The sequence below is a fragment of the Molothrus ater genome, chromosome 16 (assembly GCF_012460135.2).
Source record: "Molothrus ater isolate BHLD 08-10-18 breed brown headed cowbird chromosome 16, BPBGC_Mater_1.1, whole genome shotgun sequence".
Taxonomy (NCBI): Eukaryota; Metazoa; Chordata; class Aves; order Passeriformes; family Icteridae; genus Molothrus; species Molothrus ater.
In genome coordinates this window covers 7,316,954-7,333,506 of record NC_050493.2, presented here as the reverse complement: position 1 = coordinate 7,333,506, position 16,553 = coordinate 7,316,954, and the positions used below count along the sequence as shown (strand labels likewise).

The window sequence follows — 16,553 nt, the reverse complement described above, 5'->3', positions numbered from 1 at the left end:
TCCTGCCACCGACTGTCCAACCAGCAGGCAGGAGGTGGTGTTTTTTTCCTGAACAACCTGTTCAACAGGTACCTCAGTGTGACCGGAGCCCTCACTACTGCCAGGATGCTTTAGTGCAGCAGTCACAGCTGTGTGAAGACACTCGGAGGTAAGAAGCACCGTAGGATGCTCTGGGATCCCAGGGATGCTCTGGCAGCCCAGGAATATACCGTGGCGTGCTGTAGGACCCCCAGGATGCCGAGCAGAATGCCAGGAAAGCCGTGCAATCCCAAAGCTGCTGCCAGATGAGTGGGAGCCGGGGGATGCGCTGGGGTGTCAGAGGTGCTGCGGGAGGAGAGGGTGCGGGGATGCTGTGGGGGCCGTGCGGAGGCTGTTGCGGGGCCGGGCCCCGCCCGGAGCGGCTCCCGCGGCGCTGCCCGAGCCCGGCCCCAACGGCCCCAACGGCCCCAACGGCCCCAACGGCGCCGCCCGCGGGAGCCGCCCGAGGCCGGGGGTCGGCCGGGCCCGGCCCGAGCACGGGGCCCTGCGCTGCCGCCCCGCCGGCTTGCAAGTGAGATGCAGAGAGCCCCGGCGGGGCTCGGGTGGCTTTGAATGTTTAATTGCGGCCGGGGCAGGGACGGGGTGTCGGGGGGGAGCCGGTAGCCACAGCCCCTGAAATGTCCTGACTGCCGGTGAGGAGCCCCGAGAAGGGCAAGAACCTCCATGCTCAGAAAATAAGTGATTCACGAGTACTTTTTTCTTAATGCAGTTATTAACTTTTTCTATAGTATAGCAGCTATTTTATTCGAGTTCCCCTCGAAAGCAAGGGATTTGATAGCCTTGTTCTCTGATACACCTTCTAAAGTTATAAGGATCAGGCATCCCTCTTCCCTCCTGACAGCCTCATCTATCTCAACTCCAGCACTGCCAGCGATAACAACTCAGTGTATTCTTAATTTATGTTTAGCTGCTGGTACTTAGAAAGAAGCTGGAAATACCACTTCTCTCAGATGTCTGTCTTGGCAGTAAACTGGGGACTGTAAATTTTGGGTTGCTTTTGTCTTTATCTCTCTTAGGCAGGCTGCATTAAAGCCACATCTTGCTGCTGTGACTAGATCTTGTCAACATGAAACTCCCTGAAATTGTCTGCATCCAGGAGTGCTATGGAGCAACTTTCACCATGTAGAAGGAATTTTTACATGTATCTGGTAGTGCTGAGCAGTATTTCATTGACACAAAACCAAAAATGAGTGGAGTAGCAACACCCTCCCACCGAACCTCTGACTGCAATAAGAGCAAACGTGCTGGAACACTCAATAAAATCAATATGAAAGCCGTGGTGACAGGAGGTGCTGGCTACTGTGGATACAAGCTGGGATGTGCTCTTGCCAACATAGGAGCTTCTGTTGTTCTGTGTGACATACACAAGCCTTTGTGGGTGATTCCCAGTGGAGTGGCTTGGATCCAGGTATGATAAATAATATCTTCCCAACAATCAAAGTTAGTTCATTTGTCTTTTCCATAATGTCTTCCTAGTTTTCACAGAACCGAAATACCTATTGCCAAGTATTTCAAATTTCTGTAACCTTTTTAACTGTGTGGACATCCCACATGAGTTTTGGTGAATGGATTTTAGTATATCTGAAATAATGAAACCAGCAAAACCTGTAATGCATGGAGCAGTTTCACTCCTGAGTCCTCAGGATCCTGCCTTCATCTAGGCCTTAGTTAAACCACCTGTAGAATAAACACAGGAGTATTGTGAACCTTAATGAATGTCTTTAAAGTTCTTTGGGTTCTATGGAAGAAAAGTACAATTATCAGCAAGTAGGGAGGTGTGCCCAGTTTTGAGTCCCAGGATACTTGTACAGCAAGTACAGTTCTATATATGCATTTCTATATGGATTCCCTCTGTGCTAACCCACTGTATGACAAATGCTCACCTGCAGCTTTGATCTCATGCCCAAATATCTTTTGTTGTGCATTACAGACAGATATCAGGGATTACAGTGCCATACTGGCAGTCTGTGAAGGGGCTGACTGTGTGTTTCACGTGGCTTCCTATGGAATGTCAGGAACAGAGCAGGTGAGTCCACATAGTTTTGGTTTTTTCTGTGTGACTGCCCACACAGAGGGTGAGAGCCTTTGATGCTGTAACACTGCATGACAGATTTCATCTCTTCATATTGCCCTGGTCTTTTGGTAAATTGTTCTGTGCAAACTGAAGTGCCACCTGCAAGCAGGCTGCTTGCAGTGATTTCCTCTCCATTAGAGGTTCCACCAGCACGCTGGGAAGGTGTTTGAGATGGAAATGGCATTGGAAAGTTCTGAAATACTGTGAAAACAAAATGAAGGACAAGGGAGGCTGGTTCCTTCCAAAACCCTGATTCTTCCCTAAGCCTTCACATGGATCTCCTAGGTGTTAAGGTCACTAGGAGGAATAAAACTTAACTAAATTATAAATTATTTCATATATCTGAATTATAACAATAACAATATTTGAAGTCTTTAATTGTTCACCATTGGGTAAAAAGCTGTACAGATGCACTTGATGTAGGACTCTGACTCACAATTTTATAATTAAGAGTTACAAGCACACACATCCACAAACAAACACACCTCTTTCTTACTTTATTTAATAAGAGGAACTTCAGTAATTACCCTGTCTGGATAGAACAGTTCATTCAAAGTTCTTTGCCACTGAGCAATGCATAATTTGAATTACTGTGGTTAGAGGCCACTGGTCACTAAAGTGCTACTGAAACACATGTATTTAACATGCTGCTGCAAGATATGTAATAACTGGACATATACTTTTGGAAACACTACAATTTTCTTTGCTTCAAGCAGACTAGTCTGTAAAAATACAAGAAAAATACACAAATAGTTTAAAAATAATGATTAGACTTTAAGTCTGAAACAGCAGTCTAAATGGCATTTTTAACAATCAAAGCACTAAATTATGTCTATTTGGGGACATTTATAACATCCCCCTATTGAACTGAATATGCATTATTACTATAAAATGCACCATTTTTTTTCTTTTCCTAGTTGCATAAAAAAGAGATTGAAAGTGTCAACATTAATGGAACAAGACTCATCCTTAATGGTATGTATTTAACTGTGCCCCTGGGTGTTAGTACAGCATATCTAACATCATATCCCATTTAGAGAAAGCCAGTTGGCCTTTTTGGCACACTCTGTCACCAAGTCCTTTACATTGTTGGCAGAAAATGAGGAAACATGTCATGGGAGGGGTGGGGGGTTATGCTCAGTTCTGCCAGGAGCTGTGACATGAGAGCCAGCACTGTCATTCAACTACTTCAGCTTTTCACCACCTTGTTTGACTGATGTGGCAACCTGTATCCATGTAATGAGTTAACCAATTCCCTGGTACTTTTCAGTAGTTAACCTGCTTGCTAACAACTTGTTGCAGTGAGCAGCCCTTGAAGCAGAAGGACTTCTGTCCTATGCCCAGCAGGCTGGAGGAGCTCTCCTGAAGCAACTAAAGCACTTGCTTCTACACTAATGTCTTCCCTTTCAATATGTTCTGCATTTCATCTCACCCAGTCACAAAATAGTAGGATTTTCTCTTCTAAGATTTGACACTTTCTTAGAAAAAATGGCACACAAACTTTCTTCCTGAATAATTTTCCACTAAAGTAATTGATTATTCATTGCAGCCTGCAGAAAAAGAAACGTGCCTCGGCTGGTGTACACCAGCTCAGTGAACGTGGTGTTTGGAGGGCTTCCCATTGAAGATGGGGATGAGGAATCTTTGCCGTATTTCCCAATTGACCAGGTATTTCATTGGATTGATTCTCAAATTTCTCTGTTTACTTCCATGTTTTGGAAAAAGCCTGGAGTTTTTGTGACAGAGTTTTGCCTGATGCAAGAATCCAGGCACGAGAAAGGCCAGGTGGGATGATGTAGGGGGATAGAATATAAGAAAATAAAGATAGTGTAGAAAGTAATCTCACCCCTAAGGAGTTGCAGCTGGGCCAATTATCAAAGATCAGGATCAGGCCTGACTTTAACAGGCCACAGCTGTGACCAATGAGAAGAAGATGCTATAAAAGAGTGGAGTGGGAGGTTGAGAAGGGAATTGGAGTCAGTGGCTGCTTTGGGAAGAAGAAAGAGGCAGTGCTCTGAGGAGCTGCCCATGAGAAACACCGAGAAGGTCTGGAACTTTTGTGATAAGGAGACAACAGCATGGAAGCCCTGCAGTAAGATGGCAACAGGATGAGAGTTTGAGCAACCTGGTCTAGTGGGAGGTGTCCCTGCCCATGGAATAGGGGGTTGGAACGAGATGATCACTGAAGTCCCCTTCAACCCAAACCATTCTGTCATTCTATGAAAGAAAAAAGAAAACTCTTTACACTCTTTGCAGCTGCTATTTACAACGTTGGCACATCAGTTTTATGTACATCACAGTATATATTTCTTTGTTTTCCTGTTAAGGCCTTGATTGGAAAATAACTCCCACAGTGCTGCATTAACATCAGGGATATTCCACCAGGACATGAGGATTCTGTTATATGGCTTGGTGCCTCTTTAGCTCTTTATTATCCACATGATTTTTCTGGTTTTACCTTAGGGGATGACACATATTCAAGATAGAGCTGATCTGGAAAAACAGCCTATTTTTATATGGTTTTATTGCATTTAATTAAAAAAGAGAAAGTATTTCTGGCTGCTTTGCATACACAGTTGTTTTTTGTGTCCCTCCTCTCTCCATCAAGTACTTCACAGTCTTTCAAGAAGGAGAGATTGAGATAAAATATTAATATTTTTAATAACATTTTAAATAACACTTTCTCTGGGACAATGCCACATGGAAGTGAGGATACTTCAGACCAAGTGTAATGACTTCAAAACTTGGCTTTTGACTTTTCCATTACCCGAAGAAGAAATCCAGATTACAAAGTAGTGATCAATTACATTCCTGGCAGCATCCAAAACATACATATATTTATTGCTTCTCAAATGTGCCGAAATTAATTAACCAGATTTGCATACACAAAAATGCTTCCTTGCTCTAGAAATATTCATGTGTTTTACTCTGAACCTAATACCCCACAACTCTGTATTTTGAGGTATTTGTTGTCTCTGCTAAGTGAAAACTAGTGAAGAAGAGATGCCTCTCTGTCCTGTCATTTCAGGAACAGATAGAAATGTATTTGCTTTTTCTCTGTAGCTTGTTGACCACTATTCCAGGACCAAATCGATTGCAGAACAAATGGTACTAGCAGCTGATGGATCTTCACTAGAAGGTACTTTTGTGGAATAGTAGAATTTACTCCTCCTCTTCTTGTTCCTCCCCAAAATCCTGTGTCCTGCATCATTCCTTAGTGGACAAGATTACCCAGCAGTTATGACATTAAGTTACCAACCCCCTCTCACAAATTAAAGTATTTTCATTTAAAAATTAATTTAATTGGTTTTAAGTTCCCACAATGTCTGTAAAAGGTGTTAGCATGGTAGCAGTAAGTTCAGTATGTTAATGAAAAATAATAAGAGAGCTATAAATTAAACAAAAACAAGTGTTTAATGTCACTGTCTCATGCAACATAAGTGAAACACAAATGCTGATTAAATTGTTACATCCACGCACTCCCTCAAGTTATAAATTAAAATCTGAAGTAGGTACCTGAGCCTAGGGCCTGGAATTATTTATTAGTGCTTCCCAAAGTTTTCCATGTTGAGGAAGCCAGTTATACACTTGAATACTTAAGCTCACCTGTGAGATACTGTAACTGCCAGTGCAAAACAAATTAATGTAAAGTGCAACATGATTCTGTGTGACCAAGTGATACTGAGCTAAATTTAGCTGGGGACAACTTAGAGAAGACTCTTCACTTGATACTTGCAGAGGGCTATAACAGATAGAAAGTCCATGATGGGAACTCCATCCCAACAAAATTATTTTGTTCAAAATAAGAAAAGGGTTTTTTCCCCTTTATTTCCTTAGGAGCTCTTCTCATCAAAGCCTCTCCTAATTACAGGACCAATACACAGTTCTCTATTAGTCAATGAAATAGAACCAAACATCCCATTTTGATTCTGTGCCATAGCAGGACTGGTATTTTATATGTTTACAAGTACTATTAAGAACAGTTATTAGCAGATGATGAAACAGCCAGCTAATATACATGGGAAGATTTGATTTTTATGATTCCACTGAAATTGTCAAGAGCTTCTGCCTCACTCCAGTGGGAGCTGCAGCTGCTGTTGAGGAAATCTTTCAGCTCTACCTTGTACTGCTAACAGGTCACTGCTTCCCATCACTAATTTTGTGGGGGATTAGTTGGTTTCATTCCACAATCCAATATATTTTTGAACAACCTGCTCACTTCAGTGAACTCATCACCACAGCCAACACATCCATTCACTGCTCTGGCACAGGGACAAGGGATTGATTAGAAAGAGATTTTAAAATATCTGGTATTTTCTAGGAACACAACTATGCTTGCAGAACTTCTCTGAATCTTTTATTGCTATTTTGCATGCTCTGATTCTCCCATCTTATTATCTAACTCCTAAGGCAGCACCTTTTGGTATGTATTGTTTTTTAAGATAGTGAAATGAATTTAGAGTAAGTTCTGCTGCCTCAGCCTTTGGTTCATACAAACAAAGATGCAATGCAGTGATGTGAAGGTCTCTTAAGAATGATCTTATTCCATGTTCTAGGAGGTGGAATACTCCATACCTGTGTTCTCCGCCCACCAGGAATCTATGGACCAGAAGAGCAGAGACACTTGCCAAGGCTAGCAGTATGTCATCCAAACTCTTTAACCAGCAGAGGTTTCTATGATATGGGTAAAAAGCTGAAAGGAGCATCACTTATTTCTATTATAAATTGACTGATCTTATTGGGTAGCAATTCAACAATTCAGTCATCTGCTGAGGATATTATAACTTTTTTCAACAAGCATTATATCTGTAAAGTGTAGATTTTAGAAGTATTTTTTTATTATTATTAAATACAAACACATGAAAATCCAGCTTTATAATTTAATGATTATGGTAAGATTCAGGCCAATCCATGATATTTCAAATGTCTGTTTACATGCAACTTACACCAAATGGTTTTAAATATTAATGAAAAGAGATACAGCAAAATATCTTATTTCCAGTCTCAACTATTAACAGCTTTCCCTGTCCAGTGAAGCAGGTCCCAGAGGTAGAAGCACCCTTTGGTACAACAGGTTACTGAGGGCAGCAGCTGAGGTGTTCACATTTTACTCTTTTTCACTTGCTTTTAAATTGCAAGGCCAACAGATGATGTCTAGAGCATGGTCCCTGTAGAATTCTGTGAGCCAGTTATTATAAAAGAATTAGTGTAATATTAAGTTATACATAGTTTTCAGGAAATAACAGATTCAAGTTGACCACATAATAGATTTTTTTTTTGGCTGAGGTAGGAAATTATATTGCAGTCAGCCAAATTATATGTTATCATCTTGTAAATAATTTTAAGAATGGAAAATGTAATTTTAGTTAAATCTGAGATTTTATTTTAGCCCCTATAAAAAGATAATATTTTAGAATTTCTATTTGATTTTGAGCTTTATTGTTTTGAGCCAGTTTTAAGGAATCATGCAAATGTCAGGTTTTGCAGTTTCAAAAATTTACCTGTTCAATGAAAACTGGGATGCTTTCCATCCAGCCAAAGTGTATCTTCCAATTTTTCCTAGCCAAAGCTATTTGATAAATTTGATCCAATTTAGTGAATACTTTTGATCCACTCAAAACTGTAAATTACCTTTCCATACAACATTTTACTTATCCCTAGAACAGACTTGTATTTTTTGTAAATTCAGGACATATTGCAATACATCTTTTGACATTTTCTCGTGAGAAGTTCCCTTGAATATTGTTAATTGATTCATGTATTTCCTTTTTTTTTTTTTTTAAGTAGAGCTAAACCTACATTCAGCTGGACAAGAAAGTACACTTCACCTCATGCTAAAACTCATTTTGTTATGGTTTCATGTTTGTTTTTATCTACAGAAGATTATTGAGCGAAGGCTTCTTAGCTTCAAGTTTGGGGACCCTACTGTTCAAATGAACTGGATCCATGTAGAGAATTTTGTACAGGCTCATATTCTAGCTGCTCAAGCTCTCACCCCTGAAAAGAACTACATAGCTGTAAGTACACAGTAAAACCACCACAGATCTCACTTGGCAGTGAATCCTGCACTGTAACCTGTGCTACAGTAACCACTGAAGTAATTAGAGTTATTGTCCTGCAGCTCACATTGTTGTCTGTGTTTTCAGCTGATCAGTGGGCAATGAGCAACGTGGGATGGGGCACAGTGTTGGCTCTTGGTGTTGGTTAAGAGATGGAATATTCAATTCTGTAAGAATGCCTCCATCTTTGCATTTTTAAAATGCAGTATTTATAATTTCTGGAAGATGAGAAAAGAATGTTTGCTATGTTGGAAATGAAAGTGGAAGTTCAGGCAGATTCATCCTGTTCCCCTGTACAGGTCCAGATTTAATGTTCTGAACTGTGATGGTCAGTTCTTCCCATACCATGTACCAACAGAGGCACATTTCATTTGGGTTCATTGCTTTCAAAAACAATCACAACTGTTTTCCTCCTTGTAAATACAGGGTTTTAATCATCTAGAAGCATTGCCCTGAGAGTATATTAGAAAGGGCTTCAAAGTAGATTTTCTTTTCTTAAAGAAAAGTTCTTAAACTTTTTTCTTCAAGTTCTTAAACTATTTTTTCTAAAGCCCTGAAAGCAAAAGGAAAGCAGGAACAGAGCTTGGCTACACAGGAGTGTTCTGGATTCCAGTGAGCCTTAACCAGAGCCAGAGCAGAACATGTCCCCCCTCTGGGGGATGTGCCAGCAGCAGCAGTGAGATCCAGCACCAGCTCCAGTGGTGTCTCTGCACAGTCAGCACAGCCACTCTGAGCAGGCACATCTGTAACAAACCATTTATTCCAAGGCAGGTTAACCACACAAGCCACCTACTCACCAGTTCTGTTGCACCCAACAGTGCCACTGAATGAAACACAAGCAGAGTTTGTGATTTGTGTGTGCACCCACTCATATTTGATATTGCTGTATTATTTTTAAGCTGTTCATAAGGGGTGAGATAAAGAAAAAGAAGTCAATATATATGCAGTACTATTTTTACTGACCTGTCTCTTCTCTACCTCTTTAACAGAGTGGCCAGGTGTATTTCATTCATGATGGAGAAAAATCCAACCTTTTTGAATGGCTAACTCCCCTTGTACGTGCAATACTGATCTCCAAGTACACTCATTTCTTTAACTGTATGCAACTGCAGCTTTTGTGTGCATGCTACATTTTGTATGTTTGCTTTGGGTGTGAGAGTTCCACATGGAACTCTCTGAATGTGGGTTTCATTCCTGCTTGAATTTCAGTGTGATTAGCACTGTAACAAAGCCTACCCAAAATACTACATTAAAGCAAATGTCTTCCCTGAGACCAAAGGACCATCTACACCAGCACCCTGTCCTGAGCTGTTACTGTCTTCATTTATGGGGCATGCAGATGGGAATAATGGGCATTTTGGGTGGGCAGAAAATAGAAATCTTAAGTATTTCATCTGTTCATTCTTTTCAAAATACCATGTTGTTGTTAATGATAGGCTCAAAAGCATAAACATGTCATGATGTTAAATTATGAATCAGCACACTATGACATTTTGATGAATTATTGTAATTTCTTTCCTTCTTTTAAGATACGAAATGACATAGTGTCTGTGGGTGACATTTAACTGGCATCTCCTTAAAAATGAAAAATAGTAAATACTAAGAGCCAGTAAATATTTCCATAAATATCTTCTATATTGAAACTTTAAAACTTGTTTAAAGTTTCTGGGGGTTTTCATTGTTTTTTAAATCTTTTTCAGTTTGAAAGATTAGGTTGCAGTAAGCCATGGATACGTATTCCTACTTCTGTAGTCTATGCATCAGGTAAAATATTTTATCAACATTTCTCTTTCCTGTTCATGCTACCCTCATTCCTAACTGTAATATAACATTGTTTTACTTGCCCACAATTTTCATTTTCATGTATAAAAATGCTGTCTGCTCACCTAGTGTTCAGCAGTGTAAAACTCACCTCTGTGCCAGAATGATCTCTTATTCAAGTCCCACTAAAAGAGGTTCTCTGTTGCCATATTTTTTATGAGGCCTCATGACCTTTTCACTAGATCTGTGCCCAACTTCTTCCCTTTTCCAAAACCTTTTTCCACAAGCACAATAATCAAGATTAAATTAAATTAGATTAAATTCCAGCCCCTTGTGAGCAAGTAGTTAGAAGGTGTTAGTGATGGTGCCCTGAGCTCTGAGGTCTGTGATTATCCTTAGTGAGATGTCACAGTCACAATGGCAAAGCAATTCACTGTTCTTACCTCAAGTCAAAATCTTTTGTTACGCAGCCACATTCATGGAACGCCTTCACGAAATTCTGAAGCCAGTTGTTGACCTGCCCCCACTGCTGACCAGAAATGAGGTAAAGTCTGTGTTTGTAAACTTTCCTTTATTCCCATGGGATCCATGCATGTTCATCTGAGGGAGACTTTCAGTCACTAGAAAGTAAAATCCACCCAGTGCTACTTCAGCCTCCAGTTTCCAGGGCAAATACATGCATTGTGTACAATTTAGGCAATATATTGTGCTTGGCTGCCATGATTTTTGAAAAGAGCTTATGTTTGCAATCTGGGAGAGGGTTCTTCAGCTCCTCTCTCCCAAGGGTCAGTGTCCTGCATGACTTGGCTGGGCCTTTAGGAGCCTACCTGATGGCTTTGATCTGACTCTTTGAGTACCTAAGCAAGAGAACACTTGCAGAACATTTTTGTCACATTTACAGATTCTACTTTGCATCTTTTAATGTCTCTTTGTGCTTTCAAGAATCTCCTTTTGAGTGGACAATTTTAAGAATAATGTGTGCAATACTCATAGGACAACTGATATAATGTTGTGGGGTTTTTTGTATTTTACATTTCCTTTAACTGTGTCTTTGCTACCATTCACAGTTTGTTCCAGCTGCCTGTGTAGTCATAGCTCTGTATGTTGACTCCTTTGCCCTGCAGGTACAGAACATTTCTGTAACTCACACGTTTCGAATAGACAAGGCACGAGCTCAGCTGGGGTACCGCCCACAGAAGTTTGACTTTGCTGATTCTGTGAACCACTACATTGAATCCAGACCACCCTCACATTATAAGCTCTTCCTCAATATTTTCCTTACTTTATTTGTTACTTTGATTTTGGCTTTTATTTTTTCAAAACTTGGTGGCCTTTCAATTTTGCGGTTTTTTAAAGGAAGACGACACTGACGTGCACAAACTGCACGGTCACAGTATTGCTGCCCAGATCATTACCTTCCACTAGAGTTACTGGCACAGTGCAACAAAGAGGCAGCTGCTTTTGAATTTACAAACTATATCATAACCAACGAGTGGCTGGACCCAGAGAAATTAAAATACAGTAAACAATAATTGCCAAATCACTGAAACACAACCAGAGTCATGATTGTTGCCTCTATTTAAACCAAAACAACCATTTCCAAACTGATTGCTGAAGTAAATGAGAACCTGCAGGAAAAACAAGAGGTGCAGACAGCCTGCAGTGCTTCACCAGTGAAGAAAAATGGCTGAAATAAGAAGAAAGACAGACCACAGCTTCTGTCATGGCTTCATGGCTCACTACCTTGTGGAACAGAGGAACAAGCAAAAGCACAGACAGAACAGATTACTGCAAATAACACACACCAGACCTACAGAGACTTCACACTGTGTGATTTCATGAATTAGCTCTAGCACCACATCTGAGGGAAAATAAAGTGTACTTGAAACATTGCTGAAGTCCGTGCTGTGCCTCTGCACAATTCCCCAGAACTTCTCCGTGCCCTGCCCCGGCACAGAGCTGTGGGTACATGCTGGTAGGGCTTTTCACAGGGTATTTTAGTTAAATTGGAAGTTACTAAGTAAGTTACATTAGGTAAGTGTATTTATGACACAGTAGAGGAATCTGCTGCTATGGCTTGCACAGATCTTAGTACAGCTTTCTTCACCTCCTGTAGTTAAAGGGCAACAACTAACACAGTTCAGTTGCTCCTCAGCTGAACTTAAGGCCCAAGTCTGTTTTGGCACCAAATTTCTGAAGTACGGCAGCTGTACTGAGCAAATCCCTGCAGCAGCTAAAGTGAACAATGTGCTTTCCACATTACTGTTCAGCTAAAATGGACCTAAAGAACAGTCCAGCTCCTTCCCATCCACCACTCACAGTGGGAATTCATCAGAGAAATCTCTTTCCCACGTGCATCTTTCCAACCTGTAACATGGAGAGAGAAAAACCAAGGGCAAGATGCAAACAGTAGAGAGCTTAGGAAAGGGCTAGAGATGAGAGCTTGAGAAATCATGGTCTGAGGGGAGTGATCATGGATGGGTTTGAGAATTCTGGAGAGGATGTCTACAATGGCACCTCCCTTCCAGGGGAATCCAAGACAGGCCACAAAGGCCAGGGTCGGGCTGCTGTAACGCAAAATCAGCGCAGAAAGGCAGAACCCCTGAAAATTAATGTTTCTCGTTTTATTCTTAAAGCAAGAGACTCGCACAGTGGATGATCCCTTTTCTCTAGTTCATATCACAGCTCTGTATAATATTGATTTCCCGACTGTGACCGACACCCCCAGCACCCTCGGCGCCCGTGCCCGGCCCGGGCAGGGCCGCTCGCACCGTGCGGGCCCCGGCGGCAGCTCCCGCGTTTCTGCTGTGCGGGAACGAAAAGGAGCCGCCGCGGCGGGGACAAAAACAACTTGGCAGCGGTGGGATTCGAACCCACGCCATCGAAATGACTGGAGCCTAAATCCAGCGCCTTAGACCACTCGGCCACGCTACCGCCTGGTTGCTCAGCCGCCCGCCAGGCCTCTTTGAGGGGGGCAGCGCCGCCATTCCTTCCATCCCTCTGTACATACTGCCCACCCGTGTCCGCGGCACCACCCCGCCTGCAGCGCCCGCCGCGCCCCGTGAATGCCGCTGCTGCCGCCGGTCCCGGCCCCGCGCTCTCCGTGCCCGCGGCTGCGGCGGCACCGCCAGGCCCGGCCCAGCGCAGTCCCCGCCCCCGCCCGGTAGGTGGCGCCGCCGCCCCGTGCCCGGCGCCGCCTGCGCGCGTGGCCCCGCGCTCAGCCGGAGGAGCGGCCGCCGGCCGGGGCTCGAAGTCGGGCTCCCGCTCCCTCTCTCGGGCTCGGCCGGACCTTGAGCCTCGGCCCCTTCCTCCCTAGCGGCTTTGGGTCCGTCAGGCTGCGCCTCGGGGCACTTTGTCCGCGGCAGGCCCAGACCGGCACCTCGGCAAGGCGCTACCGTGCGGTCTGTGCCCCACAGCAGCCGCGGCTGTGGTGGATGAGCTCCAGCTGGTCGCGGGAGGGCTTTGCCCGTGCCCTGGTGCCGCAGGGTGGAGGGCAGCCCTTGGCTGGTGCCTTGGCAGCCGCGGTAGCAGGTGTGCACACGCTCCCGGCCAGGAAGAGGGCCCGTCCTGCTCGGTATCGGGCACCCACTGCCTGCCCTGCCCGCTGCGGTCCCAGCAGAGCACACGTGCTGCCCAGGAGCTGCCAGCTCGCTGCGAGGCCGGTGACCTTCCCTGGCAGCCGCTCCCTTGGCATGGCTGTGTGTCCTCAGCTGAACCATTCCCACCCCACACGGGCGGCCCCCGCCGCCTTTATCTCGCAGGCAGCTGGGGTCGGGCTGCCCGCACACGCTCTGCTGTCCCGCCTGCCCGCTGCCTCCTTACCTGCTGCTGGGTCCGGACCGCGTGGGTTGGTGGTTTCCCTGTCCGCCTCAATCAGAGAGCTGGCTTTGGCAACCAGAGCCTGATTCGGTCACCGGTGAGTAGAAAGATGAATTCTGGGAGGCCTGCAGGAGAAATTTGTATAATTACTTTGTGGACAGAGGTAAAAATAGCAAGACTAAATGCAATGCAATTAAAACAATATGGAGAAATTTTGTCCACCATTGCCCTTCTTCCCATAGACAGTCGTGCACTGGTGCTGCAGGAAGTTTTAGGTGTGTGTTACATGCACCTCCCAAATGACTGGAGTGAGGTTTATGACCAACTTGATTCACCTTGTAAGACCAGATTGTCATAGGAGTAATGAAGGCAAAAATTGTCAGGAAATTGATTGATTTAAAGGCAATTTTTAAATCTGTAGATTTATACAAATGCAGAATAAAATTGCTCTGCAAGTTAATATCATAATGGGTGTCCTTTCCTTTTCCTTTCAAAAACCACAGTTCCCTAGAACAATGATTTCTAAAGGAAACCTTATTTAAAATGAGCATACTGAAACTTTACAAGCTATAGTGCCCTTGGAAAAAAATTCATGCAGTGCTGAACATACTGGAAGAATAATATATTAGACTTGCAGGTCACTGATTCCGTAGGTTGCCATTTGAAATTTAATTTTTAGTATTTTCAAACAACAAAAAGAGTGACTCAAACTCTTTATTGAATACATAATGTATAAATAGAAAACTAAAACTAGAACATACAGCATGTCTGGGCCAATGCCTGATTTCAACATGTCTTTAGTTTTTCATCATCACTGATTGTTCTTTTAAGAAAGTGTTACAGAAAATAGAAGCTCCAGGCTTAAACCTGAGAATAAGTACACCCTTGCACCAGGGCAGCAGAGCTGGCTTATTTAAAAGCATGAGAAATGTGTGAGCTTGACAAGGCATCAGCTATGTTCCTGACAGAGCAGAACATTCTCCATGAGGATTTATGGCAGAAGGCATCCTTCTAATCCAAAATAATGCCAAGTATTTTGTGTCCAGAGAAGGGCAACAGAGCTGGTGAAGGGTCTGGAGGGTAAATCCTGTGAGGAGCAGCTGAGAGAGCTGGGGGTGTTCCGGCTCAAGAAAAGGAGGCTCCCTGCAACTGCCTGCTGAAAGGAGGTTGTGGCAACATGGGGACCAGTCTCTCCTCCCAAGTAACAAGACAAAAGGAAATGGCCCCAAGCTGCATTGTAGGGGTTCAGGTTGGATATTAGGAAAAATTTCTCCACTGAAAGAGTGGGTTAAGCATTGGAACAGGCTGCCTAGGGAAGTGGTGGAGTCCCCATCCCTGGAAGTGTTCAAAAAATAAGTAGACGTGGCATTTTGTGATACGGTCATGTGGGTGTGGGGGGATTCAGTAAAAGGTTGGTCTTGACCTTGGAGGTCTTTTGCAACCTTAATGATCCATGATTTGCCTGAGTTTAAAACGAGCTGCTCTCATGACGTGTTCAGCTGTGCTCATGGATCACACCAGTTAGACTATTCCACCTTTATCAGTAGCCTCCCATGGCAGGTGGTGATTTGTTAACCATTATCAACACGATTTCACACAGTGGGAACCAGACATCTGGCTTTTCCAGGCTTTCAGAATTCATTTGATGAGTCTGTGTTCTTCCCAGGCCCTGCCATGAAGCATCCCAACATCAGCCCTGCTGGGTGCTGCTCTCCTCAGGGTGCTCAGCTGGGCTGACAGCAGAGTGAAAAATGAAGAAATGCAGGTTCTGGTGCTCATGGGGCAAAAGAGCTCAGTTATTGATAACTGCTAATATTTACCACAGTGATTTGCAGCTGAGAGATGAATAAGACCTCAAGAGTTCTTCTGCACAATCACTAACATTGCAAATGTGTTTCAGTTTAAACTCTGCATGAATTTGCGAAAAAAATGTGCCCTTAGGAAGCAGCATTAAACAGAGGCTCAGTCAAGTGTCTGCTTGACATTCTCAAACCAGGGCTTGCAGCCTCAGCATGGTGCTGGAAATTGGTGACAAAATTACAGGTACTGTCAAATTGCAGGTGGTGTTCCAGCATGTGTGCTGCTCCCTCCAGTCGCCATGCTGAGACACAGTTTAATTTATGTAAGTAATGGCGGGTTTTCCTGGCAGAGAGTCAGAGCATCTGCTCTGTGTATTTTTAATTAAATATTGGTAATCTTCCTCCTGAAGATTATCTCAGCAGCAGTGTTTTTCTGCTCTCTTTGGAGAGCACAGGGACTGTGCATTTTTCTGTCTGTGGTGCTGCAAGAGACCATCCATCTGTCACAAAGTATGTACTCACATCTTCCAGTCTCGGTTCTGTAACCCCTACTCATGGTAAAAAGCACTAATGAGGATTATTTACATGAGTAAGGGATTGAACAGCAGTAAAAAAGGCAGATTCTTTGAAGGCTGCCAAGTAATACAATTAAGCCAAAACCTATTTACATTAATTTCCATGTAACTCATGAAAGGATAAGGAGTTTTGTTTAAATTTTCCACAAATTCTAGCTTGAGGAAAAGCTTAAACATGGTCATTTTCAATCCAAAAAGCCAGTGTTTTGGGACCAATTCACATGTGGCTGCTTTGAGGAAACACGGACTTTGGAACGTGAAATCCGGTGCATAATACTGCCATTTCTTATGGAGAAATGTGCAATAGTGCGATTTAATTTAGCTCCAAAGACCAACCTGAAGCGCAGACAGGCCCCGTGGTCGCTGCTCCCCTGTGCCTTCCCTCAGGGCTGGGATCTTCGGGGGGCGGCGGCCGTGCAGGGGGAGC

General features: G+C 43.4%; 1 protein-coding gene and 1 non-coding gene across 2 annotated transcripts; one reads left to right on the top strand and one right to left on the bottom strand.

The window, feature by feature from the left end:
• Window positions 1-1,105: 1,105 nt before the first annotated feature.
• Window positions 1,106-11,401, top strand: LOC118692546 (putative short-chain dehydrogenase/reductase family 42E member 2). The gene is given in 11 exon segments (XM_036392448.1): window positions 1,106-1,447; window positions 1,970-2,065; window positions 3,031-3,088; window positions 3,663-3,781; window positions 5,177-5,252; window positions 6,670-6,752; window positions 7,993-8,130; window positions 9,162-9,227; window positions 9,873-9,936; window positions 10,404-10,477; window positions 11,058-11,401. Coding segments are annotated over 11 exon segments (1,362 nt in total). The 3' UTR covers window positions 11,304-11,401.
• Window positions 11,402-12,785: 1,384 nt separating this feature from the next.
• Window positions 12,786-12,867, bottom strand: TRNAL-UAG (transfer RNA leucine (anticodon UAG)). Its single transcript has one exon. It is a non-coding gene; the product is annotated as a tRNA-Leu (tRNA).
• Window positions 12,868-16,553: the final 3,686 nt, after the last annotated feature.